General features: G+C 42.7%; 1 protein-coding gene across 1 annotated transcript in view; it reads left to right on the top strand.

Moving 5' to 3' along the window:
• The window catches only part of SMOC2 (SPARC related modular calcium binding 2), a 176,847-nt gene that overhangs the window by 115,342 nt on the left and 49,418 nt on the right, over positions 1-12,087 (top strand). The window contains exon 8 of the mRNA XM_050949134.1: positions 10,948-11,134. Coding sequence (XP_050805091.1) covers positions 10,948-11,134 — 187 coding nt within the window. The remainder of the gene's footprint in view (positions 1-10,947; positions 11,135-12,087) is intronic.

Raw genomic sequence — 12,087 nt, 5'->3', positions numbered from 1 at the left:
TTTCAACTTCTGGCTGAAATTTTAAATTGCATTGTGTGCAAAAAAGAAAACAATAGGTTAGATGAACCCATATTTATATCCCTCTAGAGATGTGGGCTTGGATTACGGGCAAAGAACACATTGGCTTATTCTCATTTAAGATTTCTGTCTGAAGGGCCCCAAAATCTTTGACCATGGGTAGTACAGAAATGTATATAATGTGAAAATTTTGATTTGACCTACTGCCATTAGATACATACACACGCACACAAAGTTACACTGGAAGTAAACACAGTTTATATAGGAAGTCACCCTGTGGGAGTGATTATGTGATGTCAACAAGAGATTAATGTGGGTTATGAGTATCCTGCTTTTAGCACTTTGTATAGGCTCAGTGCTGTTCCAGATGATCAGCCTTTATGTACTGCAATATCACTGCATATGAAACCGCATAGATAAATGACATCTGTATGTGATTTAGTCCCCTTCATTCAGTGGAGTGAAGTAGTACATAAATTTGCCTTCAGGGCTGTGTTGAAGCCATAAGCCACAAGCATGCACATAAGTTCAAAAAGTGCAAAATAGTGACCAAGTGCGCAGGGGAAATACCCTGCAAACAAAAACAACAGGGCCTTGACAGTTTGTTTCCCATGCGTTTTCACGAACAATTATGAGCATGGGTAGGGAAATATCCAACCTGCTACAAAACTGGATGGATACACATTTGTGTTGAACCCCACAGCTGATGACCCTTTGAACATAGGTGTAAATCAAAACATGGTGCCATGTGAGTATTAACACTGTAATTCAGTATTGGAACTGAGCTTGATTGTTTTATCTATTCATTTTTTTAAAAAGAACTGTCCTTCACAGTTGACACTTGATCCATGTACAAATATAGGGCCTGATCCTGAAAACACTTATGCATGTAGCTTTACTCACTTGAGGCCTGATCCAATGACCCCTGAAATTAATAGAAGCTATTCCACTGACTTCAGTGTATAATAGACGGTGCCCAGGAGTAGTCCCCATTCAGTTATAAATAAAAGGTTCCAAAGTAGTTCCAGTAGGGACTGTTCATGAGAAAAGTTGTTCATTTATTGGCCGCATTGTGTTTTACTGAGTTCCACTGTAGGCAATTGTATTTTCACATGGTCATAAGGGTCAATGCAAGCAAATGCTTGCAGAATTAAAGCCATAATTCTTAGGAAGGAAGTGGTGCAAAATGTCCATATCCTGGCCAAAGGTAGGTGGCAGCAAATTTTCCCTGCATAAAAGAACTCTGCACTGGCATGTAGCTAGCAGAGACATAATAACCAGCTCCTATACCAGCTGCCCCCTCTACCTCCGACATAGGGGAGGGAAGGGTCATGCCGAGGGTAGAAAGTGGGTTTTGGGGAATGGAGGTACACTTATCCTTCACTGATATAAGATCATTTAGGGACCTTATGCTATTACCAGGAGCGGCGCCAGGGTTTTTGGCGCCCTAGGTGGGGGTCCTTCCACGCTCCCGGTTGTTGGCAGCAATTCTGCGGTGGGGGGGTCCTTCTGTGGCTCCCGGTCTTCGGGGCACTTTGACGGCGGGTCCCGGAGTGAGTGAAGGACCCGCCGCAGAATTGCCACCAAGGGTGGCAAAATGCCTCGCCTCCAAATCCTAGTGCCCCAGGCGACTGCCTAGGTTGCCTAAATGGAAGCACAGGCCCTGGCTATTACCATAATTTAGAGCAACTCCTCAGCTGCGCTACCCTATGTCAAGGACACAGTTTTTGGGATATGCAACTGGCTGGGTTGCAGGGGGGAATCTACACTTCTATCTTGAGGAGACATTTTTTGGAGTTAATAATTTCCTCAACTGCTATTCCTATCTGGAGTGAGAACCCTCTTTCTCTCTCAGAACAGCAATCCAGTCAATATAGACTCACCTTTAGGAGGACTATAGCTTGTATACAGAGTGTATTGAATCCAGTTGCCCTACTGAAGTGAACATTTCAATTAAAGATAGAAATGAGATTTGGAAGATTAAGACATGAAATGGAAATGAATTCAGTGAAACAGGAATAAGATTATAAAATCAAAATACATTGTAATCAGCTTCAGCAGTACAGTATGATTTAGTTGGGGATTGATCCTGCTTTGAGCAGGAGGTTGGACTAGATGACCTCTTGAGGTCCCTTCCAACCTTCATATTCTATGATTCTATGTTAGCTCCATCAGTTCAGAGAAGATAAAAAATTGGCTTATTAAGTTATAATTAGTCCCAGTCACAGCTGACTGCAATAGAAGCTGCACTGGTGTAAATGAAAAGATTACCTGGCCCATCATACACAAGACTGTAGAAATATACTAGCATTAAATCAGATGTAAATAGATAAAGTGTACTAAAATGTTTAAACTAAATTAGGTTTAATGGACTGGAACATTTTGATTATTTTGATACCATTTTGAGTAGCAGGATTTAGCTTTTATGAAATTTGATGAGACTGTGTACTGAAAATTACCTGTGAAATATGACTTCTGTATATCACCAGGGAAACACCAGAGAACTGCAAAACTCACTTTCTTGAATGCTAGACGTACGAATACCGCACTACTCAAGAGTGGTTAACATGTATCACGCTGCAGGGAATTTTTGTTCATGGGTTTCTTGTTACTGGCTTTATGTGAAGCACATTGAGCTTGAAGGCCCAATAAAAGATCCTTTTTCTCTGGAAACCATCCCTGTCTAATTGCCCTTTCATGGCCCATTACAGTAATGAGAAAAGAAGGCGGGGGTATCAACTGAAAATAGAATTTCTTGATGTGGATTCCATTTGTCAAGTATATGTTGCTGGGGTCGAGGAAATTAAGAGGAAGTGTTTATGTAGCAGCAGGAAATGTAAAAGTAGAACACAGGTGCCTTTGTAATTTTCTGCAGATTTGACAACTCGTTTCTGTAGAACACACTAAACTCGAGCATATGTGCATGCAGCATTTCATGTTCAAGCAGAAGCAAACCATGCATGTTTGCAACTGGGAGAACCCCATATGCTCATAAAAAACTCTGGTGGGGGATGGTTCATCACCAATGAAAACTTAGGGCAGGGAAGGCTGAAATATCCAGTGTTACAAAGCTAATATGTTGTGTTATGTAAACATCTAGATCAGGGGTCAGCAACCTTTCAGAAACGGTGTGCCAATTCTTCATTTATTCACTCTAATTGAAGGTTTCGCATGCCAGTAATACATTTTAATGTTTTTAGAAGATCTCTTTCTATAAGTCTATAATATATAACTCAACGATTGTTGTATGTAAATTAAACAAGGTTTCAAAATGTTCAAGAAGCTTCATTTAAAATTAAATTAAAATGCTGATCTTACACCGCCAGCCTGCTCAGCTCACTGCCAGCTTGGGGTTCTGTTCACCTAGGCCAGCAGCAGGCTGAGCGGGGCCTGTGGCCGGGACCCCAGACCTGGGGTGGGGTTCAGGGGTGCAGGGCAGAAGGCTGGGTATGTGGAGGAGTTCAGGGGTCAGGGCAGAGGGATGGGGGCTGTGGGGGTGCAGGGCAGAAGGTTGGGTTTGGGGGGGATTCAGGGGTCAGGGAAGAAGGCTGAGGTGCTCAGCTCATGGGGGTGCTCCCAGCCCCCTGCCCTGAGCAGCTCATGGCAGGGGGCTGGAAGGGATATGCCCTGTTCCACCCCATTCCCCAAGGCCCTGTCCCTACCTTTCTCTGCCTCCTCTACAGAGCAGCGTGCACACTGCCGCTCTTCCCCTTCCTGTCCCCCTCGCTAGGGCCACCAGCTGATCGGCGCAGGGAAGGAGAGGAGGAGGGGCAGGAAAGCTCCATGCTGGGGGAAGAAGCGGGGGAGGGGAGAAGCTTGGCTGCCACAGGACCAAGCTTCCGCCTCCTGCCCCCGCAGGGAAGAGCGGTGGGCAGGAGGGCTGAGTCGGGTTAGGGGCCAGGACTGCGGTAGGTGGCAGCGTGCCACTCAAAATTGGCTTGCGTGCCATGTTTGGCACACGTGCCATAGGTTGCCAACCCCTGATCTAGATAATGCAGTAATAGGGACTTCAGAACTACTAAAGACTGATGACAGACAAGCCTTTTTCCAGGACTGATGCACTCAGAAATGATGCACTGCTCTTTTCCTATTTTAATATCTGAGTGTGCAAACATTTACTCATGTGAATAATCCTTGCTTACATGAAATATCCTTATTGACTTCAAAGTGACTAACTCATATGAAAAAAGGCTTTACAGGATCAGGCTATGAAGAGGTTTGCATGTGCATGCTGATTGCATTAATTTGACATACTGCTTTTAGGTGTCTGAAATTAATAATTGGCAACAAGAACCGACCCATTTGACATTATCTGATTTATTTTCTTCTTCCTCCCCTGGTTTGCCTTCCAAAACAAAATTCTGGCAAAATCAACCTGCTTTTGTTAAAGCTTTCAGTCTCAACACAACTACATATTCCAGAGGAATACAGTTCTGTCGAAGCATCTTTGACTAGTTCCAGTAATGATGCAAGTATTTATATTACTTTTGCTGTTGTATAGATTTTTTTGGTGATGTTCTTTTTATGATTTTCTGGCATCCATCTGTTGCAGTCCTTAATCCCAGGAGTTGTCAGACTGTTTGGACAAACTGTCAGAGCTTTGTAAACTACTGGCATTTATCACTGATCCTGCTAGCAAACTAACGTTTGTTGACTATATTCCTCTGATACTATGACAAGAATTATCGGAAATAATGTTAATTATATGACAGAAGCCCTTAACCAGTCATGAGACTGGAGTGGAATCCTTCAAGTGCTCCTGTTCTAATAGCTAGAATAATTGAAGAATACATTTGGATGGGAAATGAATAGTTGCTTCAAAGAGGAAATTAAACTGAGGAGTAAAACTATGGTCTTGGGGAGCAGGATAATGGATGAAAAATGTTGTGGTGCTATTGATTTCACTTCTGCAGCACTACATGGTAGGAGGACAGGGGGAATACAAGGAATAATGGTGGCAACAAATTCCCTTGAGGTGTCAAAGCTGCCCAACCAGCAGTGTTAGAATCTGTCTATGGGACAGTTGCTTCCCAAGTTGCTTGATGGCTGATCTGGCGTTGTGGGGGAACGTAATCAGCTAGCTTGTAGCTTGGGCTTGTCCGTTGGCTCTGTATGTTGCTCATCCTTGGGTCTCTTCCAGAAACCCCACTCCTGAGCAAGGTCATTGTTCCCTGTGGGAACTGGGTTCCCAGGGTCCTTTCTGAGCCTAGTTACTTCCAGTTCCTCGCACTGCTCCTCAGATCCAGCTGCAAGGCACTAATGGAGAGCTGATATCCAGAGCCCTTCTCTGGGACGCAGTATCGCTCTGTCCTAAATGGGGGTTGGAGGGAGAGGGAAGGCTAGTCACTGTCTTGGGCTGGGCTGCCCTGGCTACTGGGATCCCTGGCAGTCTCTAGTCTTGGGCAAACTCCCCCTGCTCTGGCCAGTTTTACCCTTTTAAATTCCCCTTCTCTAAGCAGAGCATGCTCTGCAGGTGTGCTTAATTGGCCCTGTCGGAGTGCAGGGCTGCTCCTTAAGCATGCTGTCAGTGGGTTGGTGGCTTGTCCCATCACAGGGAGATTAGCTCTTATGTAAGCAGAGGAAATAATATTTCTAGGGCATTTGGTAAAGAAAACTGAACTAGGGGCAGTAGATTTTAAATATGGTTTAGCTATTTAATAGAAACAGAAATGACACCTCCAGAATCCCCCTCCTACCCAATAAGAATATAATAATTACAAATTGTCCAACAAATCATTAAGAGCACTGGCTGGTTGAGAAATAGGAGACAAAGGATAGGAATGAACAGTCAGTTTTCACAGTGGAGAGAAGTAAATAGCGGGGTCCCTCAAGGGTCTGTACTGGGACTGTGACGTTGTGGTTCTGGCAGGACCCAACTGAGAGTGCCAGTTCAGGACCAATTGCTCAAACAGGGCAGTCACAGCCCAAGGCTGGGGTTTTTCCACCTCTAAGGCAAACCAAACCAGCCAGAAAAAAGGACTTCGGTTTTACCCCACTGGCTAACCACAAGTCACACAAGCAATTTCCTTAGAAACACCAGTCTCTCAGTATCACCACCAGTGCCACCCGTCCTGGGATGAATGGTTATGAAAACCAACACCCCAGTAAAAGAAAAAGGTTCTCTCGATCCCAAAGGACCAAGCCCCAGACCCAGGTCAATATACACATTAGATCTTACCCACAAATCACGCTGTTGCCAATCCTTTAGAATCTAAAGGTTTATTCATAAAGGGAAAAAGATAGAGATGAGAGCTAGAATTGGTTAAATGGAATCAATTACATACAGTAATGGCAAAGTTCTTAGTTCAGGCTTGTAGCAGTGATGGAGTAAACTGCAGGTTTAAATCAAGTCTCTGGAGAACATCCCCCGCTGGGATGGGTCCTCAGTCCCTTGTGTAGAGCTTCAGCTTGTATCAAAATCCCTCCAGAGGTAAGAAGCAGGATTGAAGACCAAATGGAGATGAGGCCTCCGCCTTATATAGGCTTTTCCAGGTGCAAGAACACTCCTTTGTTCCTGCTGTGGAAAGTTACAGCAAAATGGAGTTTGCAGTCACATGGGCCAGTTTCTGCACACCCTGCTGAGTCACAGGGTGTAACTGCCTTCTCTCGATGAGACAATTGTGTAGGGGATGGTCCTTAATGGGCCATCAAGCAGGCTAAACAGAGCTGACACCAACTTGTCTGGGATCTTTCCCAGTAACACAACATAAGTTTGCAATACAGACAGCATACAGCCAATATTCATAACTTCAACTACCAAAATGCTACAGACATACAGACAGCATAATCATAACCAGTAATCCGTAACCTGGTCTTAGACACCTTATATGACCCCCTTTACATAAGATTTGGTGCCACTACAGGACCTTGGTTGCAACCCATGTTCTATATGGTCCCAGTTTATATCAATAACATCACAGGGACCTGCGTTATTCAACATATTCATGAATGATCTGGAAAAGTGAGTGAACAATGAAGTGGCAAAGTTGGCAGATGATATAAAATCATTCAAGATAGTTAAGTCTAAAGCAGACTGGAAGGAGTTATACGGGGATCTCACAAAACTGGATGACTGGAAAACAAAATGGCAGAGGAAATTCAATGTTAGGAGCAAAGTAATGCATACTAGAAAAAAACTATACCAACTATATATGTACAATGATGAATTCTAAATTAACAGTTACCACCCAAGAAAGAGAACTTTGAGCCACTTTGAATAGTTCTATGAAAACTTGCACTCAAATGTGCAGCAGTGGTCAAAAAAGCTAATAGTATGTTAGGAACTATTAGGAAAGGGGTAGAAAATAAGACAGAAAATATCCAGATGCCACTATATAAAACCATGGTGCACCCACACCTTGAATATTGTGTCCAGTTCTGGTTGCCCCATCTAAAAAAGGATATAGAGGAATTGGAAAAGTTTCAGAGAAGGACAACAAAGATGATCAAGAGTATGGAAAATGGCTTCCATACAAGGAAAGACTAAAAAGATTACAGTCATTCATTTTAGAAAAGAGATGACTAAGGGGGGATATGACAGAGGTCCATAAAATCAAAAGTGGTAAAAGATGGAAAAAGTGCGTGGATAAGTGTTGTTTACTCTTCTACACAATATAAAAATCAGGGATAACCTGATGAAATTAATGGGCAGCAGGTTTAGTATAAACAAGAGAGAGTACTTTTTCACACAATGCACAGCTAATCTGTGGAACTCATTGCCATGGGATGTTGTGATCACCAAAATATAACTGCATTCCAAAAATAACTGGATAAATTCATGGACGATAGGTCTATCAGTGGCTGCTAGCCAAGATAGTCAGGGACATGCCACATGTTCAAAGCGACCCTAAACCTCTGACTACCAGAAGCTAGGAGTGTAAAATGGGTGGATTACCATAACTGCCATGTTCTGTTCAAACACCCCATTTTCAAAGTCAGGATTACTGGCCAAGATGGACCATGGTCTGACCCAGTATGGCAGTACTTATGATCTTATGACTATTAATTCATTCTCTTCCTACAACTTCTCATCTTCATATTGTGTACGAGATGAATATGTTTTAGGGATAGAAAGTATCTCTGGGGACATCTATACATATGGTGATTCTGCCTTTCAAGGGCATATTATTATATTGCCAGAGTCATCTCCTTGTTAGATGAGGATTCTTAAAATCTGCCATGAATTCTGTTTTTCCTGTCTGTAGGTTAATGCCCTTTGTCGTCTTTCCCTGTTTGAAATCCAGCTTCATTCCTCCCATTCCCTTTGTTACTATGTGTGAGACAATTTTAAATCGTGGTGTTCTTTTCTCTTCTCCAGGAAAAGATCCACAGTTCTCGGTCTGCCCCTCCTTATGCAATGTTGCTTCTAACACTTCACACCACTTTTGTAACCCTTCTTTGGACTTTATCCAGTTTATCACTGCTTTTCTGTATTATGGGCATCCAAAACTAGACCAAAGAGACCAGATCCTAACCTCCTCTCAGTGCAAAGCAGATAGAGCACTGTCTTGAACAGGCAGCTGAGAATCCCAGGAAGTATAAAGACAATGTCCCTACCTCTGCATGACCTGTTCCTGGACCTCACAATGCAGGGGATGTCTCATGAGCATGCCAGGGATGAGAAAGGATATGGCTGAATGCACTGCACTCCTGTGGTTCTGGGTTGGTGGTACAGACCATTTGGTGCCATTCTAGCCCATGGAAATTAGAGCAACCCTGAAGTTGCTCTAATTTGTTCTTTCAGTTGAATTAGCACACATCTACCTCTGGGATTGGTGATGGAAAGCCACCTATGCTCTCAGCCTACTACTCCATTTCACCAAATTGGCTCACCTGAGTATCTAGCTCAAGTATTCTAGCTGTGCTCTAAACAGGGTTGACAATACTGAAATCTGTCACTCCATCCTCTGTTCTAACCAGGAAGATGCCAAATTCTGCTTTTAGTTACACTGGTATAAAGCCAGAGGGAAATCATTGTAGCCAATGGAATGACACCAAGTTTACATTGGTGAATTTGTCCAAGTATATATCAGGGGATTGTTACCTACTGCAAAGTTTTTAAACAGACCTTCCATCCACACTATATAGAGCCTCTAATTATGGTGTGGTGTTCGAGTTTCAATACTTTTAAAACTTTTTAATATCATTTTATGTTAATGTTTAGACCTAGTAAAGGGCGTGCAAAACTAATCAGAGCATCAGGAGCCTCCTGCTCTCCTGTTGACATGCCATACACACCTAAAGGCCCTTGATCACAGCACTAAAATAAACATCAGTGCCATGCAATCAAGTCGGCAGCTTTAGCTTTTCACACTTCCTGGAAATGATTCGTAGTGTTTTTGGAACACGACCGTCTCAAAGCTAGACTTGCCTGCTATTTAGGGTATCAAGGTGAGATATGAACAGAATTTGCTGGCCTCTTTTTCACTATGCCAAAGCATATCTTGATGGTGACTCTGAGTAGCAGGAGGCCAGTGATGGAGCTAGAAGAACAGCATTTTGAACCACAGGTGCCAACTTTCTCTGGACTGTGCCTCTAGTTGATAAAGCATTTCATTCACCCAATGGATGATGCTAGCTGAGATTAGGTTGAAGCCATAACCCATTGTCAGCAGCTCAAAAATCCAGTCAAGGGTTTAATTACAGCAGTCGCAGGTTAAATTGTAAAAATATAGTGAAGTCTGCTTTAGATTCAAGAATTGTGTCCTTCAGTCTTCTAATTCACTTGAAAAAGGAAAAATAATTTACCGTGTATTAGATTTCTGTGGCCACCTAGAATAGTGACTGGATATTTCACTGAAGATAATTAGCTAGTTTAGGATTGTTAGAATTTCAATCTATTTTATCAGGAATTCCTGTGATTGTAGTGCATTTACCACATATGTCATTAGCATTGTAACCTATTCGTTGTGTTTAGTTTTTGTTCACTAGATTGACAGGAATATCACAGAACTAATACTTTATTAATCCTTTAAACTTTGAGATAATGCTCCAAAATACAGCATTATTTTAAAGCTCCTGGGGGACTGAATAGCTCAAGTTATTGTCAACGAGATATTTTGATTTCTCAAGTCTGAATCTGGACCGGTTTGGTAGTGATCAAAAATCATTCTCATCTAATGGCTCTGTAATGGCAAATATGAAATAAATTGGTGATATTAGTGCATTTCCTATTGAGCAGCTGTCCAGAAACTACACCCACCATAGGCTCCCTCGTTCACAGTTGCAGCAGAAAAGCCAAGGACTGAATGGGCTTGAAGACAGAGCTACCCTCATATTCCTCCAAAGTGTGGTCCCTCCGGAGAAGAAGTCTTGTTGGTGCGGGGTGGAAGGCTTGTACTGCCTCTAATTCTTATGTGGCTAACGAGAGGTCTTTGGTCTCCAGGGCGGCTAATATATCACTTTTCACCAACAAGAGAGAAAAAAAAATCTGCAATGTATTTTAAGTGTCTCTTCTCATTCCTTAGCTGAAATCAAGGAGCAGAATATAAAATTACAAAAGAAGTGAATTCATGTACATGTAATTTTAAAATTTTGATTCTGGCACATTTCCCATTGATCTGTAAAAAGAGAATTTTACCCACTTTCACTTCCCACCCCTCGAAAAACATTCTAAAAGGTAGCAAAGAAAGCGGCAGTAATTGGGTATCCAAAATTCCCCCTAGCAAAGGAGAATCCTAGGTTAGGGTAGAGCTGTCATGGTTTGAGGTGGGGAGAGGGCTTGCCAGCGGTGAGAGGGGGCAAGCCAGAGTGCATAACACATCTGAAATTTGAGTCCAGGAAATGGAAAGTATTATTGCAACAAGTCTTATCAAACAAAGTCCTTACATGTAATAGCACACAGCTAGGGGTTTATCTATCCATCACTCTATTAATCCTGAGGGTGCTTTCCATATCCTCATCAACATTTCACCTGTTTCTTTCTGACAGCATCGTCATGTGATCAAGAACTTCAGTCAGCACTGGAGGAAGCTAAACAACCCCAAAAAGACAATGTGTTCATTCCAGAGTGCGCTCAGGGTGGCCTTTACAAACCCGTGCAGTGTCATCCTTCCACAGGCTACTGCTGGTGTGTTCTTGTAGACACAGGACGTCCCATCCCTGGTACATCAACTAGGTAAGGTATTAGGGGTTGTAATGTTTTCATACGTCCCCGGATAGGCTTATGGGACCAGAAGCTCAGCAGGCATATATTGGCATAGCTCCAATGGCAATGGAAATAGACTGAATATACACCAGCTAAGGATTTGGCATTCTGGATTAAGAACTGTCAAAGTGTTAGACTAGATGTCCAGCTGCTGACTCTGACTGCAATGTCGTGGTCAGCATATGGGTATCTCCATTCTTCCCTTCCCCTACATTCCTCTTAATTCATGCTGAGAAACTACAGGGTGGAAGCTGGGAAAGAGTCTGCACAGAGTAAGCCCCGCTTTCTTGCAGTATGATGATGAAAGAGCCAGTTGACATTGTCCATGTAAGAAACCAAAACCAACATCAGAAACGTTTCTCTGGCAGTCCCCCCAGCTATTTTCATCGGACACGCTTCAATGGAACAATTGCCTTGAAGCCACTAGAGAGAGGAAATATCGTTTTAGTATGTTATTAATAGAAGCTTGGAATTCACTCCTCTTAGCTGAGCCGAATACATGGTAAAGTGTTCTGAGCCACATCGAGCAGAGGCATTCAGGGTGAATATCAGATTCCAAAGGAAGATATTTAGGCCACTTATTGAGGTTTGGCTCCTGCAGGAAGACTATAGAAAGCTCATTTAAAGCCAGGGCAATGTGTACAACCTGATGCAAGCATTGACCTTTTCATGGCTTGGTCAAAAGTTATTTTTTGACCATTACATAAGATGCATGGAGAACAATGTTTAAAAAACTGATTGCCAATGATCGTAGGTTCCTCCTACGTAGGCTAAGTGTCTGCACAGTGCAGGCGTGGTCCAGTCTATTGCATAAACAGACATCAGAACAACTTGATACACCGTTAATAAACCAGTGCTCCAAGAACACAAAAGATTGCACTGGGATTACATTCTTAGGGAGCAATCTCCTACTTCTCATCCTC

This window comes from Gopherus flavomarginatus, chromosome 4 (genome assembly GCF_025201925.1).
Source record: "Gopherus flavomarginatus isolate rGopFla2 chromosome 4, rGopFla2.mat.asm, whole genome shotgun sequence".
NCBI classification, from domain to species: Eukaryota; Metazoa; Chordata; order Testudines; family Testudinidae; genus Gopherus; species Gopherus flavomarginatus.
Note: the sequence above shows the minus strand (reverse complement) of the source record. Positions and strands in the feature narration are given on the sequence as shown.